This window comes from Gossypium hirsutum, chromosome A03 (genome assembly GCF_007990345.1).
Source record: "Gossypium hirsutum isolate 1008001.06 chromosome A03, Gossypium_hirsutum_v2.1, whole genome shotgun sequence".
In the NCBI taxonomy this organism is placed as follows: domain Eukaryota; kingdom Viridiplantae; phylum Streptophyta; class Magnoliopsida; order Malvales; family Malvaceae; genus Gossypium; species Gossypium hirsutum.
Window position 1 is genome coordinate 45,683,912 of NC_053426.1, and position 25,344 is coordinate 45,709,255.

General features: G+C 31.6%; 1 protein-coding gene across 1 annotated transcript; it reads right to left on the minus strand.

Annotated features, from left to right (window-relative positions):
• Positions 1 to 1,355: 1,355 nt before the first annotated feature.
• LOC107887162 (ABC transporter G family member 11) lies at positions 1,356 to 4,740 on the minus strand. The gene is made up of 9 exons (XM_016811321.2): positions 3,804 to 4,740; positions 3,560 to 3,731; positions 3,342 to 3,464; positions 3,116 to 3,244; positions 2,819 to 3,013; positions 2,647 to 2,733; positions 2,302 to 2,574; positions 1,995 to 2,102; positions 1,356 to 1,900 (listed from the first exon to the last, which is right to left on the minus strand). The coding sequence occupies exons 1-9, from the start codon at positions 4,481 to 4,483 to the stop codon at positions 1,550 to 1,552; spliced, it is 2,118 nt and encodes a 705-aa protein (XP_016666810.2). The 5' UTR covers positions 4,484 to 4,740; the 3' UTR covers positions 1,356 to 1,549.
• Between the last annotated feature and the right edge of the window lie 20,604 nt (positions 4,741 to 25,344).

The window sequence follows — 25,344 nt, forward strand, 5'->3', positions numbered from 1 at the left end:
CGTACATGGAATCCATTGTGCATCGGCTTCAAGATTCGGTTTCTTGGATCAAGAATTCCAAGATTTGAAATCTTAATTTTCTTGAGTCTTGAAATCTCCCAAAACCGCATAATTGGACCAAGATTTAGTTTCTTGATTTTAATGAAAATAAGAAAATGAATCTTGATTCTCTTTTTCCCTCGTACGCACGTCTAAAGCCTTTGTAATAAAGTTTTGTGTGGTCTTGTTCAATCTTGCTTTGATTTGCTTGGCCTTTGATCTTATTATTAGGCCTTGAGTTAATGTAAGCCCATCACATTCATGGACTTGAAATTAGGCCTTGAGACTCACATCAAAGTGGATATCCTTATGATGTTGATCTAGGTTTGTTTGAAACAAATATTTCTTCTAGTTCATAGAATAAAAGAGGTAGAGAAGATGGAACTCATGGGAGGATGGGAGGATACTTTCATGATTCATTTATAAGCTCATCATTACGTAGCTTAATTATAAAATGAAACCATTATGCCATCATCTTAGAGATCTCATTCTTATTAACCAAATGCATTTTATCTACCTTTTACAAAATTCAAGTTATGAACATTTTGTTTATCATTACCACATCACATGTATTTTATCAATGAAACACCTAAAAGTTATATCCCTCCTAATTTTACATATGATGTGATGCACTCATTTCTTTCAAGAGATACAATTGTGAATTCTACTTCTATTTTTTTACATGGAAGGGGAAGTGATCACAATCAAGAGGGATGAAAATAGAGATGCTTTAGACCATCCACGCCATCCATTTAGGTGGTAATTTATAAAAAATGAGATTGTTATATTTGCATGTGTATATTTTTTATTTAATTGATGTAAAATAAACTTTTTATGTATGATATTATGTAGATGTTATTTATTCATATTTATGATTGTTCTTGCCCATGACTTGGTATGATAATGTTGGTATGTATTTTCAAGGAATTTTTATTATAAAATTTGTAAATAAAAGCACTCAATAAAATAGTATGATTAATATTAAAATACTAAAATATGAAGGCAATATTAAGTTTTGAAAAAAAAATTGTGATTTTAAAAAACAAAAACACGTCCATGATAATCATCATGTGTTATGTGACCCGCAACATCCACAATGGAGAGACTAGTACTATGGGTATATCAAATCATAATGCTCATAAATATTATGAGTTTATGTTACTTATAAAACAAGATTGAAGGCATCACCTTCACCTTGTATTTTGAATAAAAAATTAAACAAGTTTAGAAGTATGAAGTAATAGTCGGGAAGCAATAACGGATGAGCAGTTCGTTTATCACGAAGCTTGTATCTTCCATAGCTCCCATTGGTGGAATACATGAATGGCATTGCTTGTATATATATTATCTTCAAACGCACAATACAGATTGTTGCATATAATTTTAAAGCAAATTCTATATAGATGAAATAAGGCATAAGGATTAAATGTTAGGAAACTGAGGTCGTTGTAGGATTGTTTGTATCTCGAGACTCAAAGGCGATCGCATGAATGCAAGCATACCCTGCTGTCTACCTTTTACCCCTTCCATTAGCTCGATTTGCGACATAGTTCCTCAGCGAAGGAGATTGCGAGAGAGAGGGTGCAACCATCGTATTTTGTGTTCCATTCTTTTGTTGCATCCTTCTCCTGGCTACCAAACCTCTGATCCAAGGGGTAACATCCTCGCTGATCTTTATCATCAAGAAGAAGATGATGCGGTAAATTATGATCATGCTGAATATCACACTTAGATCGATCCATTTCGACCGTCGGACGTCGATTTGGAACACGTTTTCAAGGATGTATTCGCCAGGAATCTTGGGAAGCTCCGGTGGTTGATTATCAAACAACAGGCCCTTCAGATCATTTTGGTATTGTCCCTGAAACCAAAATATACTTGGTGTCGTATTTTTAGTCCTTGATGAGCCGATATCGAAATAATTTTTGCAATTTTAATTTGCGATATTTAATCACCTGTAAAGCCCAGAAATGGAAGCTGATGTAGGACATTGGGTAACGCCACACAGGTTTTGGGATGTCGTTTGGGAGCCTGAAGTAGCCAGAAACAAGCATGAATATTCCCTGGAATAAAGACTACCTTTTAGCGATATCACCCAGGAGCAATGTGAGTGTCAGATTTTTTCGTTTTATTTGGAGGAACTTTTATCTATATGTCCAACACAGGTACTTGAAGAAAAAAAAAACAAGCATATATATAGGTCTTCCAAATGCTGGTGAATACAATAGGAATAATGCAGAACAAGGTTGAAGAGAGAGAAACCTGAATCCCTGCTCCTGTGATGATCCCCATGAGGAAATTGGGGACGATACTGGCAATGGCCATCATCAAACTCTCAACCACAGTAACACTCGCATAAAGGCACAACACGAAGAACATATAATGTTCAAAGCCTGGGTGAAGACGAACCATAAAGTAACAAATAGTTCCAGAGATGAAGGTTATCATTATGAGGAATGGCATAGCTGACAGTGTATTCCCTATAACAAATGCAGTTACACCATAGTGGCCGTTTAACCTCTCCCTTTGGAAAACCTGCAAAAATCAGATAGTCAAAATGTTTATCCCCGCCATGGCTAGTAAGTTTGCTGGCTGGCCATGACTTACCTTCATGTCCTCCACAAAGGAAGGGAACCCACCGATTGACATGAATGTGACAAAACCGAACACAAAAGAAGCACATGCACCCCTTGCCTGTTTCACAAGATTTTACAATCTTAAATACAGTTCTTCCAGACATAAAACCAATATTTTCTAAACAGATATACAGAAACAATACCAGAATTGAATTGTAGCTGGTTCCAATATTGAGATAAATGGTTCCAATGCAAACAGTGACAACAACATATATGAGCAGCCTTAGCCAATAATAGCCGAAGTCTCGAGACATGTTCACGAATGAACGCTTGGTTAAAGTGTAAGACTGCATCAAGAAACTAGCTTGACTGCCTCCGGAATCTAGCACGGTTCCTCTCTGTACCATATGGAAAAATTGATTGTTGAGTGGGATGAGTAGAAATAAGGTTAATTTGGCAAAATAAAAATGTATAAGAGGATTGGCTAGTGAAGCACTTACAACTTTGGATATCTCATCAACCTTTTCCTTCGCGGCATAACATTGATGTGATGTACGGTAGAAGTTAATAAGAGTTCGGATAGCTTCAGTTGTGGTAATCTTCTCCAGGGGATCATCACTTGCCTCAAACTGATTACAATCAAGGCAATTTGTTTTCCAGTTATAAAAGTGTAGTGTACCTAAGTAGGAGGGAAGATGATTAAACAAAGGGAAACGAAGTGGATACCCGTAATTTCATGGATCCTTTGAGAGTAGCCTTAACTCTATCAAAGTCAGAATTGATGCATCTAAGAAAATGGTCAGATGGATTTCTCAAGGCAGGGCATGGAAATCCGGCTTGAGCAAAGAACTGCATTTTACAATCCAAGAGACATTATATTTATAATTGCAGTGGGATTGAAAATGATATCAAGTGATGGAAGAAATATGGCTGAGAAGGCTAGCCTCGTATGCTTCAGAAGCCTGGCCAAAATAAATGGTTTTGCCTTCAGACAGCAAATATAACTGATCAAATAGCTCAAAGACTTCACTGCTGGGCTGATGAACTGAAGCTATTACAGTTCTACCATCTCTTGACAGGCCTCGTAAAGTCTGGGTTACAAAAAATGCTGAAGCACTGCCGTATGCATCTCAAGTCAGAAAAAACAAACCAAAAATCATAAAAGACGATGTGAAGAAAGATCATAACCTGTCAAGGCCACTGGTTGGCTCATCAAGGAAGAGCAATCTGGGCCTCATCAAAATTTCAAGAGCTATGCTGACCCTCCGCTTTTCTCCTCCACTGATCCCACGCAAATGCCAATTCCCAATAACAGTATCAGCGCAATCTTGGAGCCCCATTTCGATAATCGTACCTTCAACGAGGTCCCGCTTCGCAGACCAGGGCATCGTATCGGGGAGACGGAGCCGAGCGGAGTAGGAAATGGTTTCCCGAACAGTAAGCGTGCCAATTAAGTTGTCATCTTGAGTAACATAGGCTGCAGTTCCGAAAGAAAGCTTGGTTTTACGACCATTGAGGAGAATGGTTCCGGAGAGGAAGGCGTTAGCAGCCAAGCGGCTGGAGAGTGCATCAAGAAGCGTGGATTTTCCGGAGCCGGAAGGGCCCATGAGAGCGGTGAGTGTACCGGGTTCGGCATAACCAGTCAGCCCTTCCAACACCTTCTGGGTCGCCCCATTGCTGAGAGTTACCATTACGGTGAGGTCTTCCCAAGTGAGCCTGGCGGATACATCTCCCATTAACTCCGTATCGGTCTTCTCCCTCCATAGAGTTTCACTCAAAGGGCTCAAACCTCCAACCACCATGCCCGTCCCAGCTGGTTTATTAGCCTGAATCTCCATCATTGCAGTATTTGAGGGGGAAGTCCTCATAGGGGATGGAGATGATAGCTAAGCAAGTGTGATGATTCTAAAAAGGCAACAGAAATGGGATGAGTATGAAGCGTGAAAGTGCAAGTGTTTGAATGAATTGGGTAGGTTAAGAACATCCCATGCAAAATGAGCCGCCTCGGTCGTCCCCACTCTTCAACTTGAGCACAAAATTTCTTTTATTGGTTTGGTTTTTGGGTGCGGGACCCAGCTGAAGGAGTAATTCTATAAACTAAAATTAAAATTCCGCATAGCGACTAGTGTTGGGATTGAGGTTGAGCCTACTTCCTTTTCTTATTCTCCAATAAAATCATTAAATTGGTTGGTTGGTTGTATTGTGGATGCATTAAATAGGAGAACCGACTCAACCTTTTTTCCATCACAACATTTATATTTCTCCACTTCATCCAACTATCTCAATTCAAATTACTCCTCATTAGTTCTACTCAATTTTCATGTAAATTATATTTTTCTTTTTTCAATATTTTATAAGATTCGTTATTTTATTTATTTATTTATTATTAATTTATTCAATCGCAAATCGATTATCGATCTGTATTTCATGATCAATCAATTTAATGTTATTTTTTAAATTGATTCAATTCAAATAACCATGAAAATTGATAACTGTAAAGATGAGCTAAGAAACCGAATAATTTTAGTAAAATTTTGCTGGGTTATTTTATTTTTAAAAAAAATTATTATGTATTTAAGAAAATGAGGTATCCCGAATGTAAGGTTTAGGTGATGATGCTTAGATGCTAAGGAATGAATCACATGGAGAAGGCAATTAAGTGGGGGCAAATGCAATAGGGCTTCAACAGTCAACTTTATGAAATCATTAATGAGTAGTGAAGTGTAGGTAGTTCCGCCCATTACTCAATTTAATAGGCCGGCAATGCCAGCCCACCAACCAATCATATTCAATTCACAATTACGTTTGATTTTGCCTACTCTATTTTATTTCTTCTTTCGTAAAATATGTTTTCATGTTTTGGAGGATTTAGTAGACAATGATCTTGGTTATTTCGTCTCCTCCTTTTCAAACCCTAACCGCCACCACATCTTCCAACGGGAATCCGTTCTTTACTTTTTTTCCTCCCTTTTGAGTTGGAGAAGGTTCACGGCCCAAATATTATGGGTAGTAGTGGGTATTCGATTAAATTGAGTGAAAATATTTTGAGTTAATGAGTCATATTTTATCATCTTAATTCGATTTAAAATTTTTTTCGATTCAAGTAGAGTCAAATTGAGTGAAATTATTCGAAATAAATTAAAATCTTGTTACAGTATAACTAATTTCATGTTAGAGTACATAAATTTAAAACTATATATATTTGAAAACCTTTTCAAACTAAAATGATAATAAAAAATAATTTAATATGATAAACTTGAATTATTAATTGACTTATTTAGGTCCCAAAGTTATTATTTTAGAAAAAAATCAACTTTTTTATATATTTTTTAAAATTTTTAAAAAAAAATTATATTTTTAAAAATATATTTTTGAAAATTATTTTGAATTTTTATTTGTAATTTTTATTGAAAAAAATAAATATACTTATTTTCAAAATTGATAGGGATTTACACCAATATATCATTCAAATTATTCAAATTGAAAAATTTAATTCGACGTAAACTTGAAGCTCAAAGTTGACTTAAATAATTTGAACAACTCGATTCGATTAACTCAAAATTTATTTTTTTATTTTTTTTGAATAAAATCAATATTTAATTGTGGAGCAAAGGCTAACTATTTGGATAGGCACTATTGCATTTACTTGTGTTTACCGAAATGCCTTGCTAGGATCATGAAAACGATTGGATTTATTACAGGTGTAAGGATTTTACTTGTACTTATTCTCCAACTTTTAGGGTTCTTAATTTGGATTTTTGGAAGAACTTTAAGGGTACCTTTTTATTTTTAAAGTTTTGAACTTGATACTTTAAGCTTAATGCTAATTAAAGTTTATTGTTGATGACCAAATAGGTGGGTTAGAAGGTGAAGGCCTTTCAACAATCAGTCCATTTTGTATATAAAATATAATATTTAAATTGCAAAGAATAAAATGAAAATAGGGGAGAAAAAACACACAATGTAATAACGAGAACCCATTTAAGCAGTCATTTCTCTAATTTGAAATGTAAAGGTGGTTTAATAACCCAAGTATACAATATATATATTGACAAAGAACAATGGATTCAAAAAGAATTAGACAATTTTTTTTTATATCCTTATTAATATAAGATTTAGTTGTTCGCCTTTTTAGTCAGTTCATCTTCTTTTTTGGCATAGATGGTTAAAGTAGAGAGGAAAAAGACTTTCTAGTGAAGAAGGAAAAATAAAAATCAGAATTGTCTGGAGAGTCGACCTCCCTCAAGAGGACCTTTAGAAATGTGTACAAAGGGGGTTTTTTCAGGTCGGATTCCGATTCAAGTTAAGATACATTTTATTATAACTCTATAAAAATTTGTCCTCGACCTTGGTGAAGAAGAGTTATAAAGTGACTCTTCTGAGATAAACTTACACACGTGTAACGTGTAATTGGGAGCTTACTATGTAAGTTTTAACTAAAAAAATTTGTTGAGTAAATTTTGTTGCTCGACAATGTGGTATAGAAGTTAAATGGTTATTAAAGAAATGGTTTTAAGGAAATGAACCATGTTGTAGAATACTGCGAACTGTATTTGCAAAAATGTTGGTAATTGTATTGTAAAATACCGCAAACTATATTTATAGAAATGCCGCAAAATGTATTGTAGAATTACTGTGAACTGCATTTACAAAAATATTGTGAACTGTATTTATAGAAATGTCACAAAATATATTGTAGAATTACTGCGAACTGTTTTATAATCCATAAGACTGTAGAAGGTTGTGATCGTAATCAGCAGACTGTGAGATTTGTAAAATCCTGTAAGTAAAAGGTCGTGATCATAAATCAGTGGACTGCGAGATTCTTAAAATCCCGTAAGTAAAAGGTCGTGATCATAAATCAGCGGACTGCGAGATTCATAAAATCTTGTAAGTAGAAGGTTGTGGCTGTAAATCAGCAAACCGTAAGAAAGTCGAAGGTCGTGATCATAAATCAGTAGACTGTAAGAAAGCTAAAGGTCGTGATCGTAAACCAGCAAACCATAAGAAAGCCGATGAATGTGACCGTAAATCAACAAACCATAAGAAAGCCAAAGTTTGTGATCGTAAATCAATGGGTCATGAGAAAGCCGAAGGTCGTGATCGTAAATCAGCAAACTTTAAGAAAGTCGAAGGTCATGATCGTAAATCAGCAGACCCTAAGTAAGTCGAAGGTCATGATAGTAAATCAGCAAATTGTAAGAAAGTCAAAAGTCATGATTGTAAATCACAGACTATAAGGAAGCCAAAGGTCGTGATCGTAAACTAGCGGACTATAAGAAAGCCAATGACTGTGACCGTAAATCAACAGACTATAAGAAAGTCAAAGTTTGTGATCGTAAATCAACGGGTAATAAGAAAGCCGAAGGTCGTGGTCGTAAATCAGTAGACCACGAGATTCGTAGAATCTCGTAAGTAAAAGGTCGTGATCATAAATCAGTAGACCACGAGATTAGTAAAATCCCGTAAGTAAAAGGTCATGATCATGAATCAACAAACCGCGAGATTCGTAAAATCTTGTAAGTAAAAGGTTGTGATCGTAAATCAGTGGACAGCGAGATTCGTAAAATCTTGTAAGTAGAAGGTCGTGATTATAAATTAGTGAACTGTAAGAAAGTCGAAGGTCGTAACTGTAAATCAATGAATCGTAAGAAAGCCGAAAGTTATGGTTGTAAATCAGCGAACCATAAGAAAGTCAAAAGTCGTGATCGTAAATCAGTGGACCATAAGAAAGTCAAAGGTCATGATCTTAAATCAGTGTACCATAAGAAAGTCGAAGGTTGCGATCGTAAATTAGCAGACTATAAGAAAGTTGAAGGTCGTGATCATAAATCAGTGGACCGTAAAAAAATCGAAGCCCGTGATCATAAATAAGTGGAACCTAAGAAAACTGGAGGTCATGATCGTAAATCAGCGGACCATAAAAAAGTCAAAAATTATTATCATAAATTAGCATACCATAAAAAAAAGTCGAAGGCCGTGATCGTAAATCAGTAGATCATGCTAAAATTAAATCTCATCCATAATTGCAATTGTTCTGAATATGACATTATAACAAACCATAGTGTTCCATGTTGCAAGCTTTTGAACCTACATTTAATTGAACAATTTCTCTGTAATCAGATTTGCTACAAATTTGGCAGCAATAAGCTTGTGCCCCGACCCCGAGTACCCTTCTTTGGCATATTATCCAATAGTGTGCGAGCTTTCATCAATGGCCTATATTCTCCATACATATCAGCAAGTACTCATTGTGTTCAAGGTAGCACGAGCCTTGAGTGTCATTCTTCATTAGTTAATTCAACAAGGGACAAAAACCAACAGTTGCTCATTGGCGGCATTGTATATTAGTCATCAGAAGAATTTATACAAAAAAAAAACAAGATAGCACCCCAAAAACAGTAAACTAGAGATACAAAATAAAATTTTAGCTTAACTTTAAGTCTCTAGAAACGGACATATTGAATTTCAATGTAAAACGACAAGAATCACAAGAAATTAAACCAGCCTATAGAAGCCAGCACTGAGAAGACAATCAAAGAAAACAAGGGAAACAGATACATAGACAAAGAGTCACAAGAATAGTAAGAATATAGTGTTCTGAACACAAGCAATTTCTCTTCAAGAAGTGACATACTTGATGGTTTGACCAGTTGAAACCCTTGTTATTTTGAATGATACAAGGCGTTGCAGGTTGAACTCATGAATGCAGAACATGAAGGGACGTGCCTAATAACCTGGTAAAAAACTTGATTGATATTATCAATAACCTTTCATGTTAAAGATATTATGATTCTGGATTTACTTTCTCTCTAGCATTTTCAATCAAAACATGTAATGACTGTACAACTAAGGACTACATATATGTGAAAGATAATATTTCAAGAAAATGGAAAGACCACTCATTCAGTCGATGGCATGTTTCTAGCAGAACAAGAACAATATTCAACTTCATTAGCTATCTGTGAACAACTAAACCAAACTTTCACCCCATTTAATAACATAAACAAAAAAGAGTGTTAGGTCAACAGAACCACTTGAAAGTCAGATTAGGGATCCTGCATACATGGTTTTAAATGCATTTTCTATACATTCATATATAAATAAATAAAAACGATATATATTGTAAAGCCAAACAAATTTGTCACTAACCATGACCTGAAAATCTGTCAACTGTTAAGTTTATATATCTGCAATGCCATGAATGACCAACTAAAGCAAGTACCAATACACACCATCACAAAAAAGAACAACTCAAAATAAAGACAATTTCCTTTTCTATATATATAAACCTAATCAAATTCATGCACCTTTCTAATTTTCACGGGAGGCACAATTTTTTGAAGTTCAAATATGATTTTTAGAAAAGGGATAGAGTAGGGCTTGTTTAGAATTAATATTAATTGAAATTTTAAATACAAGTTTTTACTACTTCAATTGTAATCGAGACTAGACTTAAAAAGAACAGTTCAAAATAAAGACAATAAATACAGGAAAGGAAAAAAGAAAATGTTCAAAAGTCTGACTGTAACAGCCTGTTTTTTTAGTGGTATTGGAAACAGTGATTTTAGTATCACAATTTCGACAAGTGAATTCGTAAATTTTATTTATTAATATTTATGAGTCAAATATAGTATTATATTAAATATTGATTTGATAATTTTTGTTATTTGAATGAATTGTTAAGTTCAAGTGGTTTGTCTCTAAAATCAAGTGGTTTTGGAAAATAAGATATTGAGCTCTCTTTTCTATAAACCGAGCACATAAATATTTTTATTAAATATTTACAGAGTGATTATATAGATCTATTAGATTTTGGTCCAAAATTTTTAGCATTTGGATGGTTAATTAAAGAAAAGGGATTAAATTGTAAAAAACATAAAAGTTAATCGGTATTGATTTTTTTAACTTTAAATGCATGATTAATAAATTATTAAGAATCTTAAAGGCAAATAACCTTCCCTAATATGAATGGACAGTTAATGATAAATTATACATTATTTTAAAATTAAAAATTGAAATAAGATAATAAACATGTTAAAATTATTATGTAAAAAGGTTAAAACATTAAAATTCATTATCATCTTTTTCATTTTTATGTTTTCTTCACCGAAAGAAGAACCAAAACACCATGGATGAATGCTTTAAGATTCGGCCAAGCTTAAGTTTACGCATGTAAGTCCTTTTGAAGTCAATTTTTCGTAATTTTTATGTTTTTTAGATTGTTGCAACTAGGTCCAGCTAACACGTATATCCGTTTTCAAAACTGTTAAATTTTGTTAAAATTACCATTAATGATTTTTGGATGTTCTTGATATTAAATGGTTTAGTTTGAAGCTTGATGTTGAAATAGGACTATTTGTAAAGTGATTTTATTTAGTTTTTAAGTTTAAGGAGTAAATTAAAAATATATTAAATTTGGTGTAGTTTTCTTGTGAAATTTTAGATTTAGATGGTTGATGAAGGATGGAAATGAATTGATCAATATGGTTATGGATTAATTATGAAATTAATTTTGTCTCGATTTTAGGGACTAAATTAAATAAAATATAAAAGTTTAGGGAAATTGCTAAAAATGACAATTAAGAAGTCATATGCATTAAATGGACTTTTATAATGTAATTGGAATGGATAATTGAAATAAAAATTACTATATAGATCAAGAATCGGTAGTTAATTATGGAAAAGAGAAAATTGTTGATTATCCCTTAATATTGTCATATTTGTTGTTTAGCCCTCGTAAGTTTTAATTTATTATAATTTGAAATGTTATATTGATTGTGAGTTGTGGTTGTTGAATATTTAAGTATTATTGAATTGATATAAATTGTTGTGAGTTGAGAACATAATTGATTTGAACATTGTTAAACAATTATATGTATTGAGCCTGGGTGAACATAATATAGGATACAATTAGCATGCCAATAGGTTATATTACGCGCGGACTGCAATTAGATTGTGATGAGATGATGTTTATTGATTTGTTACTGTCCACTAAATATACTGGAGTCCAGTATTTGTTGATTATTAGATTTATTAATGTTTGGTTAAGTGTGAATTTTATAGCAAATAAAGTTGATCATTAGATTTTATTGTTGTTGTGATGGTGCCTTATGATATATTGGTTAGAATTAGGTAAATAACATGTTTTTGTATGCTCTTGATGTGAATTGAACAGGTTGAAAGTTTGATTAAATTGTTGCTTATGGTTTTGTAACACCCCTTACCCATGTCCGACGCCGGGACAGGGAACGAGACATTATCGGACTTAAACATACACATTCATGCAAAAATTGGGCCATAAAATCTCTTTTAATTCAAAACTTTCAAACACATGCATGCCGTCCCTTATTTGGGTCTACGAAGCCCAAAACATTCATCGGAATTGATTCGGGACTAAACCGAGAACTTTGAAAAGTTTCAGGAAAACTTAGGAAATTTTCCCATGAAACAGGGTCACACGCCCGTGTGGACTTACGGACATGCCTGTGTGCCTTTGGTAGGCCCATTTCCTCAGACCGTGTAACTCTCTGTTTATGACGTCATCATGTACATCGAACCAAATGGTCGGGCGACACGCCCGTGTCTCCACGTCGTGTCCCTTACACGGTTGAGACACACGACCGTGTCTAAGCCCGTGTGGCCAACACTTAGGCTATTTTCCAAGCCTTCATGTTACCCATAATATCTTACAACCTTATGCACATCAAAATCACAAATCATGGCATCATTTTAGTGATTAAACACTCTTTATTAAGATATATCCTTAACATTAACATGTCTTCTTAAAAGTAATGCATCTACTCATGCAATACCAAGTCTAGATTCCTTATTTCACATTCATAAGACTTGTCATTTTGATGACCACTTTTACCATTATACTATAGTTACCAACTTATCCATTAAGCACTCATGTTCAATCATTATCGCGTTGTATATATAACGTGCAATTACTACATGGCTATAGCCACCTCAATTGGTCATAAAGCATACATCCAACACACATGTCATATTACTAACCATGCATGGAAAACAAACATAATCACATTATAAACATTAGACATGACATGAATAGCTAGGCTTACAAGCCATAATCAATATGAGCCACATCTCATGGTCATATACATATAACTCAATTTAAGCCAATACATTTGGCCAAAGCAAAATAATACATGTCAATCAACTAGATCTCTATACATGCCACTCACTTGAAATTTCTAAAATATACTTAATTATTCCAAAGGTAGCGACTTGATAGTGTGATGTTGCCTCCGACGATCTCTAACTCCGAGCTAACCTAAAAACACTAAAGGAAAGGAAAGGAAGGGAGTAAGCTTTATAGCTTAGTAAGACCGTATGAAAATAATAAGCAATTTATCAACTTGCTTCTCATGGTAATACAACCCTATTTGCATTTTTACTCATGTTCTAGTCAAGCTGTTTTCTTGAGTCAGAATCACTAAATTATTTATATCTAGAGCTACGAAACTTCAAATTAAGTTCCGCTAATTTTCCCTAAAACTAGACTCACATATATTCTTACCATAAAATTTTTAGAATTTTTGGTTAAGCCAATTAGTACAGTTTATTCCTTAAAGTTACCCTTTTTTGTTGTCTGATAGTTCTGACCCCTCTTTACTAAAAATTAATTATCTCATAATACAAGACTCAGATAATGTTCCTATCTATTTCTCTTGAAAATAGACTCATTAATAATTCTAAGAATATAAATTATAACTCTTAAATTTTTTTTTACAATTTTCAATGATTTTCTCAAATCAAAACTAGGGATGTCGAAGTCATTCTGACTCTGTCTCGCAACAATTTAAATATTTCATAATATGAAACTCTTTTGCTTACACCGTTTCTTCTATGTGAAATTAGGCGCATTAGTATTTAATTTCATATTTTATTCAGCCTCTAACTTAATTTTCACAATTTTTGGTAGATTTTCAAATTCGGACTATGGCTGATGTCCAAAACTATTTTAGTGTAAATTAACGATACTAAGTTTATCACACCATATTAATTCACTTTCACCACATTGGTAAGGTTACATATTCATACATCATAAGTATAGACCTATAATCACAAGGTCATCACAAAATCATTCTCATAAGCATGAATTACCTATTTACATCTTCACTAAAGGTGCATCATAAATTGAAATCATTTCTCTTGAGTTTGGCATACATACCTGTGTTACTCAACAAGCTCATTTTCATTTCTTACTAATCATATAACATGAATTGAATTCACATCTCATCAATTTCATGTAAGTACCTGTACCACTCACAACATGGTCATAACCTTTCTCATTTAGCTTAAACCATAACTCTCACTGTTGAACCATTCGGAAAGCTATCGGATATTCACTAAGTCTCAAACATAGGGTATAATGCCGATGCCATGTCCCAGACACAGTATTACACTAGCTCATCCATCAAGTCAATGCCATGTCCCAGACATCGTCTTACACTGACTATCGAAATCGAGGCCAACTCCATGTCCCAGACATGGTCTTACACTAGCTCTCACATATCCGTGCCGATGCCATGTCCCAACCATGGTCTTACACTGACACATCTCGTAGCCGATGCATGTCCCAAACATGTCTTACACTGGCTTACATCTCGAGGTCGATGCATGTCCCAGACATGTCTTACACTAGCTCTCGTCTCAATGCCGATGCCATGTCCCAGACCTGGTCTTACACTGGCTCACAAATAACCCGAATGCCATGGCATGAATATATGAATTGTTTCTTAAGGTTCAAACGGGAATTCTACTATCTCAATATTCATCAAACATAATCATTTCCACAACCAAGCAATTCATGCTATATCAATTTAAACACATATAATAACAATGTAGTTGTCTTATTTACATACAACTTACTCGTTTCAATGGAATATCATATTCCATCAAATCTCCAAGCATTCAATCAACACATAAATGTTATTTACATTTGACATCACTTTCTCATATACAATATCATCAACCTAAACTTTAATACAATCATGGAAAGATATATTTTCAAGTATAATAACAATGGCATAAATATCATGCTCATTTAATCACACGGACTTACCTCAAATGTAATTTCGGCTAATTATTCTCTTTTTGTCTTTAACCACGCACTTTCTCAATTTAAGCCCAAATCTCGATTTTCTTTATCTAAAATAACAAAAGTTCAGAAATTTAATCACTTTATCGATCTAGGTATTCAATAACCTATATTTGGGCAAAATGACCATTTTACCCCTAGACTTTTACAAAATGACTATTTTACCCCTAGGTCTGAAAATCGAATTTTATAGAATTTCTTCACATCTTAAACTTAGCCGAACCCTTTTTACTCTTATAGAAACTCCAATTTCCCACTATTTCACATACTTAACATCTATTTTACAACTTATGCAATATAGTCTTTTTAGGTGTTTTCATGCTAACACCTTTCACAAAAGTTGTTTATAAGACACCCAAGACTCATTTTCTTCCATAAAAATTTAGCAAACAACATAAATCCTTTCATGTCAAATCCCTATACTATTAACCATTTCACAAAATAGTCCTCCCATTAGCTATTTCATGCTACAAGGGTTCCAAAAGTACAAAAATTATCAAAAATAGGCATCTAAATCACTTACTTGCAAAAAATATAAGTGGGTGATATTTTGAGCTTTCCAGGCCCCCTCCTTCCTGCCATTTTTGGTGGAAGAAGAAAAAAAAATGAAAGGATGACAACTTTTTCTTTTTGCTTTATTTATTACTAAAAAAAGTCACCTAACTTTGACTTTTCAACTCCTATTTGTCTCTATGGCCGGCCAAGCTTGTGAAAGGAGTCTATTTGCACTTTAAACACCCCCAATTATGGTTCTCTAGCAATTTAACATATTTAGCTAGCAAATCACAACTTTTTCCCTTTATGCGATTTAGTCCTTTTTCGGAATTACGCTAAAATTAATTCACCAAAATTTTCATGCACTTATATAATCATGTTATAACACATAAAATAATATTAAAAATAATTTCTCTGACCTCGAAATAGTGGTTTTGAATTTGACTAAGCCCAAAATCGGGCTGTTATAGGTTTAATTAAGCATGAATTGGAAATCTTGCATTTGAAGGTACATTTAAGCACACACGAGCTTCTACACGGTTTGACACACAGCTATCCCTCACATGGGCATGTGGCATGGCCGTGTGTTCTTTTAGATTTTGATAACAATTTCGTTCACATGATCACAGTAAGTTACACTGCTTAGCGACATGACCATGTAACGTAACTTACACAGTCTGAGTTATTTTACACAGTTTGATGGCACGACCGCATTGTTCAGCTTCACACGGCCTTAGCTTGTCACACAGTCTAGCCACACGGCCATGTGATCCTTTTTTCCTATTTTTTCCTTGATTTTATAAATTGTTCCAAATTAATCCTTGATTGTTTCTGAATTGCTTTTAGATTTTTTTAAGCTCGATTTAAGCCCCGATTTTGATTGAATGGCATGTTTATTGATTGTCTATTCGATAATGATTGTTTAAATGGAAATTTGTTTGGATTTGTAAATTCTTGTCTCATTAATTGTTGTATTATCCTATAACCCTAATCCGGTGATGGTAACGGGCGAAAGGGTGTTACACAGACACAGTAAAACTATTAAAAGAGAACATACCATTCATCCTCTTGGAAAACGCATCCCACTAACACAAATATTGCTAAATCAGAGGATGGTTTTCAACGTTCAACCTTCATGAGTTCTTCTCTAATTGTAAAACAGTGGTTGACGAGCTATTGAGAGTAATCAAAGAGCTTGACAATACAAAACTAGGAGTTCCTACAATTAAGTCTATTGGTTCATTGGCAGGGTCTTTCTCGACCAAACAGAGTGAAGTGGTCGGTCCATTGGTGGCTCAGCTGGGGAATACAAATCAAGATGTTGCAATCGAAGCAGTAATTGCATTGAAAAAATTTCTTTACCGTGGAGCAACAGCAAACAAATAGCTTAATAGGCATCATATAGTTTATTATAGAACAAAGCAAAGTAGTTGTTGACACTACACAAGGTCGATTAAGCTGTCTACCAAGGCTAGTAAAAAATCCTAAAAATAAAATTTTAGGGGCAATACCTCCATTAAAGAAAACAAGGATTCAACATTTTTTTTAAGGCTAATACATAGAACTAGCTTTGATATCGATCTATTACTTAAAGAAAAGACTAGTGATTAAGGAATCATTCATTCTTTTGGAAAGTGCATCTCACCAATTAACAGACCATTCCATCTCAGAAGAAGCAGAGGCTTTTTCTTCATGTTTCTTCTCTACCTTTCTTCTTTTCTTTAATCCTCTTACAGGACCCATCATCCATTGAATCAGATGTCGACTAGATTTTCAGTAGTTGAGGGAGGAAAGTATCGACTATTTTGGTGGTTTTCATCAATGAGGGGGCTATCAAATGATGGTGGCGTTTTGTGGTGTGCTTTGGGTAGACTAGTATGGGGCCAGTGTCTGATGGCTCAGTTTGGTTGTATGCAAAGACTAATAAGATGTTCAATGGTAAGAAAGCTGTTGATCGATGACCGTCAGTGGCGTCGAATGGTGATAATTCTAGATACTGAATGATGATGGGTTTTGAAATTATCTAAAGGAGCTCGATCCACGCTCACCGCACCATTCTTATTACAAGATTTAGTTGAAAAGTCCCTTTATACACATTTCTAAATACCTTCTTGAGGAGGGTTGGCTCTCCAGATAATCTTGATGTTTATTTTTCCTTCTTCACCGGAGAGTTTCTTCCTCCCTACTCGAATTATCTATGTCAGAAAAGAAGATGAACTGACTAACGGTGCGACCAACTAAATTTTTTATTAATAATCTTAAATCCCTATATGACTAAATGAATCTCAAATTTCTAAGTAAAAATTAGAAAAAGGCCTAACGCTATTAGAAGGGGCATCAATTAAGTATGTAGATCAAACAACAGGGGCATCCACGATCAAAGTTGCATAATTGAAATTGGAGTTTTTAATGGACACTTTGATTTTCATTGCAAAAAAATTTCAAGTATTTGTTTAGGTATTCCACCCACTGTTCGGGGAAAAAAATGGAATAGATTGAAAACGTTAGGAATTGGTAGCAAAAGGTGAGCTTGTTCAAATGGATTTTTTTAATTTAATAAATGAAAATACTTAGAAATTTAATTTTCAGTTTTAAATGCAATCTGTAATATGTACATACATATATAATAAATGAAAATTAAATCATTTTTATTAATATATAAAATTAATTTAATCTTAATTTCAAGTTTAAAAGTTGACTAATTAAAAAAACCTAGATCTTTTTATGCAAAAGGAAATCTATATTTTATACTCCTGACTAATTTAAACCAATTTTTTTCAACTCAATCAATCCGTATTGATTTTTGAATCAATTGATTCAATGCTCTTCTTCAATTTAAATACTTAAATTGATGATTTGTGTATCCGTTAATGTTGGTATATTTATCATCTTTTTGTTGTTGTTTTTTTTCCATATTTGATTAATTCATTGTGTTTATGTTATCTTTTAATGTAAAAAAAATGATAGATCGTTAAATTACGTTAATATTAATAATTGATTTCTCGTCATCCCATTTGTATTATATTTTGTGGAATTATTTAAGTGCGGGTTAAAGTATGCGACTAATTTTGTGGCATCACTTTTTATGTATTATAATAATAATTAACGTATCAAGTTCTCACTAATAATAGAAACAAAAGATTTTTTAAAAATATTTATATGTTATTAATATCTTATTAAGTGGATGTCCATTAATATTATATAAGTTTTGATGTACTTTAAATTCTAATAGTCATTAGAAGTAGATCTCTACTTTATTTATACTTCTTATGCCTATAAATAGGGACTTTGGAGAAGCTTTGTAAATATTCTGATTGATCAATAAAATACGCTATCTCTTTGCTCTCCCATTCTCTTTGTTTTTTATTCTCTGTATTTTATTTTATAATACGTTATCAGTATAATTCTTTTTCATTTTATAATACGATCTCTTCAAATCTATTGCTCAAGTTGTTGTCGATTACCTTCTAGAGTTATTACAATTTCAGTCTTCAATTAAGACCTGCGCACTATGGGTAATCATTAGAGCATTTAACCACTCATATCTTCAGGTATATTTTACTATGATTTATTTATTATATCATGTTTATTATAATTGGAGACTAATCATGACAACATGCATAGATGGATTTTGATTTGAAATCCACGCATGTTTGCGATGGTGATTATGAAATAAAGAATCAATGGACACGTTTAAAAGTTTGTTCTACTAGATTTGTTGCATTCCCTGAAGTGAATGTAAACATAAAGTAAAAAAAGAAGAAGATATAATCATGAACCGCTAAAAGTGGGAACATAGTAATAAATAAGAAAACAATGAGAGTTCTCAAGGTAACTCTTCAAAGAGTAAAGACAACTTATGTTATCAATGTGATATGAAAGATTATTGGCCACATATGTGGCGTATGCCCAAATATTTTATTTCTTTTAATTTTTTTGAGGAATGATATCAGAATGTAATAATGAATCCTATCATTACAGATATAAAATATTTATCTTATTTTATACTGAAACAAATAAATATTATTCCAATATTTGGTATTACAAAATTAGTTGAAAGTTCCAGAAGAGCTAATATATTAATATCTTGTGATGGTTAATCCATTGGTTTTAAAAGATATTCATAATAGACCTCATATTAAGATTGTGAATGAGGAAAAAATTATATTTCATATGAATCAAAAGAGGATTGAATTATTGATTACTCTTGCTATTAAATTGATTTGACTATGACTATCTTTGTGATCTTCTTTTGTCATCATCCCCATTAATGGATTGAAAGTAAAACATTTGACTGTGAAAAATTTGCTTATGAGGAATAGAATATGGTAATTCTATCTAAAGCTCATTATGGTTGGATGCATCTAAAGTTGCAAAGTTTGTTTTTTTTTTTTTTGCACATTCCTTGAGGTGAATGTTTGCAATAAATATAATAAATTTTATAATTATTTTTTTTATATTTGAAGATTTTGGCATATTCCCTGAAGCGAATATTGCATATAATTGTTTAGAAATTATATTTATTTTGTTGAGTTAGTGACATTATAAACTTCACATTGATTTAGACATTTCCAGTAGTAAATGTCTCAATAGTACTTATATGTTGATATAAAGTAAAAGGATTTATAGTAAAATTATCAATTTTTCACACTTTATATTGACATTATTAGTACAATTGAAATGCATGTTAAAGAAAACCAGAAGTTTACTGATACAAATGTATTTACTACTTGGCATGACCAGTTAGACTATCCTAAATCAATATGGTACAAAAATTAATTGAGAATTCATATGGATATTCATTAAAGAACCAGAAGATTCTTTAATTTAAATAATTCTTATTTGTATGTTCTCAATAAAAATTGATTTTTAGAAACTCGTTAGCTAAAGTTGAGATTTAATATTTTGCATTTTTTAAATGAATATGGGCCCATTCATCCACCATGTGGATGGTTTTGATATTATATGATTTAGGTAGATGCATCTATAAAATAATCACGTATGTGTTATTAATTTGTAACCTGTGGTTTGCAAGATTACTTGTTTAAATAATGAATAGATTATGCAATTAAGACAATTCATCTTGTTAATACTGATGAGTTTATATCTTAGTCTTTATTGATTGAATTTGAAAAAATTTTGTAAAAATTTGCTATTTATGCGCATAATGGTTTAAAGAAATTATTGATTAAACACCTCTGATTAATATCTAAACCGTTACTTATGAGAACTAAAATTCCTATTTCAACATGAGATTATGTTGATTTACGTGTTTTATGCATCAAGCCAATAAGTTATAAATACTCCCCATTACAATTGGTTTTTAGTCAAGAGCTAAATATTTCTCATCTTTGAATTTTTATATGTGCGTATAAGTTCCACTTGCTCCACTACAACGCACAAAGATGAGTGAATCCCCAAAGAAGTTGAGAATATATATTAATTACCAGTCTCCTTGTATTGTTAGATGTTTTGAATGTATTAGAGATTAAATTATGACATAATTTGTGATTACTATTTTAATTCGATAGTTTTTCCGACATTAGGGAGAGCGAAATAATAACTTGTAATGAGTTAAGGGGGAATGTAATTTGAACTAGAAGTTCAACAAGGATAACTCATTACAAGTTTCAAATATGAAAATTTTCATAAAAGAAAATAATAAATCTTGATGGTCATATAGTGAAGGCGGGTGCTCTAGAAGAGACCCAAGACATAACTAATAAGTAAAACTCCAGAAGAGATTCAGGTACCTGAAACTAAAGATTTAAATAGTAAAAATAAAATATCTTGACAAGTTATGTCAATTCAAGAGAATGTCGAACCGATAATAAAAGTGGTCAATAATGGTTTTGCATGCAATATTATTGTTAAATTATGAAATAAAAGGAGAATCTTGAATAAATTTATTGAGAAATATAGATATGGAATAGATTGGTCAAAACAGAAAGACGTTACTCAAATTCATGAAGCTTTTGGATCAGTAGTCCAAATATTTAAAGGTATAAAGCCAGTGAGGGTGCAAATGAAGTAGTTTTGCAAAAGCGAAATAAAAATATGATGTTTTTGCTAAGTCCTGGCATTGATTATGAAAAGATATAATATTCTTTTATGGTGGATGCAATAACCTTTAGATATATTATTAAACTGAAAGTCCATAAGAGATTTAACTTGTGTCTAATGGTTGTTGTTACAACCTTTTATGAATCATTATATAGTGTAAAGTTTATATTAAAATCCTCGAAGGGTTTAGAATGCTAAAAGCATATTGAAATTCAGGAAATTGTTCATTCATATGAATTGAAATAATTTGAACATATGAGGTAAATTTGACATAGTGAATAGTAGTTGAAGGAGGATTATAAAATGATCCAAAATACTTATTTGTGTTCTAACAAAAGAATCATGATTAAAATTTTCTATGATTATTGTTGAAACTCCTGAAGATATCAAAATATATTTCACCCAAATTTTCCCTCACTCATGACTTTAAAAGAATGGTGATATAAATGCTTAGCAAATACATTCAAATAGTAATTTGAAAAACTAGTATTCAAGACTGAATACGTAGAATATGAGAAGTTATGTGATGTTTTCATGAGGGGAGTAAATACGTGCTATACTCTTTTTCCCTTAACCGAGGTTTTATCCCATTAGGTTTTCCTAATAAGGTTTTTAACGAGGCAGCATGTTATGCGTATTATACATATGTGTACTCTTTTTCCTTCACTAGGAATTTTTTTCCCATAGGTTTTTATCTTAGTAAGGTTTTAACGAGACATATTATCTACCAATGGACATCCAATAGAGAGTGTTATGAATATCTTATTAAGTGGATGTCCATCAAAATCAGTTAAGTTTTGATGTACTTTAAATTATAATAGTTATTAGAAGTAGATCTCTACTTTATTTACCTATACCTACAAATAGAGACTTTAAAAAAGCTTTGTAAATATTATGATTGATCAATAAAATACAATCTCTATTTGGTCTTCCATTCTCCTTGTTCTTTATTCTCTATCTTTTATTTTATAATAGTATAAATATTTTATTTATATTGATGACGACAAAAAATTCTCACAATCTATGTGTCATAAAAAAACATTTTTCACTAATTTTTTTAAAGGTAATTTTTTGTGTCAAAGATATAATGACATAATCCTATAATATATTTTTTTTATCATCAACTATTAAACATGATAATTATTTATTTTGGTCATGTTTGTAATATATCATGTCACATTATTTTAATCTTCACCAAAAATGTTTCCCCAATTATTTTGGTAATTCTTAGAACTAAAGATTAAGTGGCAGAATTTCATAATGTTTTCTAAAATCGTCATATAAATTATAAGAGTATAGCAAAGAGAGACAAATTATTATGTCTATCACGTTAAACTTATTTTTTATGACAAAACTAACATGTCAGCTTTTATGTTTTACAAATAAGGTGAATCAAATTAACATGAAAAAAAAAGTGATTGATAATAGTGACATAAAAATAAAAAGTTTAAAATAAAAACTTAGTCATCACTAATAATAATTTATATTAGTGACGATGAAAAATTATAATAACTTTTTAAAGACGTCACAAAAATATTTCCCTCCAAAATTTGGCGTCTAACAGATAGTGTCGTTAACCTATGATGTTTTTTGAAGTTATGATGTTTTTTGAAGTTGTCATATAAAATATACCAACAATCATTAAGTGTGATGGTTATTTGTTTTTGTCATGTTTGTAGTATATTTTATAACATTATTTTAAGTATCACACTAAAATTTCGTTACTAATTGGTAAACTTGTTTTAGTGGGGGTAAAAAAAAATGTTTTACACAAATATAAGTGGGTTCCTCCCCATTATTAATAATTAATTAATATTATTTTCTTTAAAAATAATATTACTTATTCTTAATATGTTGAATTCAATTTCAACTCAACTATATAATTTAAATGAATAAAAATTCTATTTTTTAACAAAAAAAATCTATTATTTTAAAAAATAAAAACTTTTTTTAATATCAACTTAGTAATGTAATGAATTATAAAGGGTACTCTCGTCAATTTAAAAAATTTTCTAAACTCATATTTTTATATATACTAAGTTCTAATGTCACGTGCATTGCATGTGATTCTACGTGCTTATTTTTAATTATTTTTAAATAATGCATTTTTAATTATTGTAATTAATTTTTTAATTCGTTATTTGAATTGCTAAATATAATTAAATTATATTAACTTATTTAACAATTCAAATATAACAAAAATAAGTTTTAAAGTATCGCATTAAAATATTTATATTTTGTAGATAATAATTTTTTAATAATATTAAAAAAACTCAAATCATAATTGAAACATATGTACTATTTCCAATATACGATATATGTAACGACTTGATTTTAGTCAGTTTCTGAATCCAATTCTATAAATCAAGTTTGTGAAATTATAAATAGAAGAATATGTGTATTTAGTATAAAAGCATATTAGAGGAAAATCAAGTAATTAAATCGAGAAAATCATTAGATATAATTTACGAACTAAATTGTAAAAGTACAATCTCTATTAAATTTTAATTTAAAAATACATGGGAACTTGAATAGTAATTAACCAAGGAATTTAATGGTTATTTAACCATTACCAATTTATGAGTTAGTGGAAGCATGATGATTAAACCCACTTAACCTTTATTTCATAATTTATAATTTATATATATAATAGTCTTAAATAAGGAAACTAAGCATGATTAGTTAAGTTAATTAGATTATTAATCTTAGTATAAATAATAAAGAATGGGGAGAGAGAGATGAAGTCTTCATCTTTTTATTAGTGACGCCCAAGTGAGAAAGAAAAAGAAAGAAAAGTTTTATTTTATTTTATTTTATTTTCAATTTGGTCTAAAATCTTTAAGGTAAACATGTTTTTCTTTTGAAATTTTTATGTTTTCATGATCATCTAAGCTTAGTTCATCACACTCATGCTTTACATTCTTCAATTATCAAGTGTATATCATGTTACCATTAGAGGGGTTTGGTGAGTTTAAGCTTGAAATTGTGAATGAGGAACTTAGATCAAGTTAAGGCTAAGTTAGAAAGTAATGAAAATTGTTGGCTTTAACTGGAAATTAAGCTAAGCTATATAGTTTTTTTTTTTTGAACCGAGCTAAGCTATATAGTTGATTTATGAGATTAGGGACTAAATTGAATAAACTGAAGTTTTTAAGAAATTATGCTATATATTAGAAGTATAATGTCCCTAATGAAATAATATGAAATTTAGATTTTGATTCGATTTTAAATATCAAAAAATATGAGCAATTTGGATGTAAGGACTAAAATGATTAGTTAATTATGTGTTTAATACCATTTCTATAAAATGCAAATTATGTTTAATTATGTGTTTTTCATGTGATTGGATGAAAACTAATACCATTTCTATAATTGAATTACTGTACATAGCTAAAAACTATGTTGAGCCATCTCGAGATAAAGGAAAGGCAAGGGTCGTAGACGAGTAGCTCTCTCAATTTGTGCTTTCATGATTGAGTTTGATTTATCTGTACTTGGTTGTTACAATTAGGTTGCTTAAAGTAATGGTCTCACTTGTCTCATGAATAGGTAAGTATGAAATAGTAAGTAACTTGTGAAAAATGAGATAGTATGCATATGATAATATGCGATGGTATGAAATTGATTTGAGTATATGTGAACTGGTAATGTGTTAAACTATAATATGTGAACCATGTATATATATTTGAATTATTGAATACCCTATTAACAATCTTAGGTAGAGTCAAGTATAGTTGGCATGCCATAGGATTAGTGTACAGGATTTTACTGTGGTTTTTACCAATAAGGAGCGGAGCGCATATTATATTTCGGATGTACTGATGAGGCACTGGATGCTGAATATATTGGTATGGTGGTTGGATGATATGTGTATCTATAACAGCCCGATTTTGGGCTTAGTCAGAATAGTGGTTTCGAGAAACAAATCTGAAGTCAAGAAATTATTATTATTATTATTAGTGTTATAGCATGATTACATTAGTGCATGAAAAATTCGGTGAATTAATTTTAGCGTTTGTGAACCTAATTGCGAAAAAGGACTAA

Coding starts and splice junctions, on each gene's coding strand:
- LOC107887162 (XM_016811321.2), bottom strand. CDS start 4,483: ATGAGGACTTCCCCCTCAAATACTGCAATGATGGAGATTCAGGCTAAT. Junction 2,575..2,646: donor CCTTTGTGGAGGACATGAAG/GTAAGTCATGGC, acceptor TGATTTTTGCAG/GTTTTCCAAAGGGAGAGGTT. Junction 1,901..1,994: donor TCCATTTCTGGGCTTTACAG/GTGATTAAATAT, acceptor TTTTGGTTTCAG/GGACAATACCAAAATGATCT.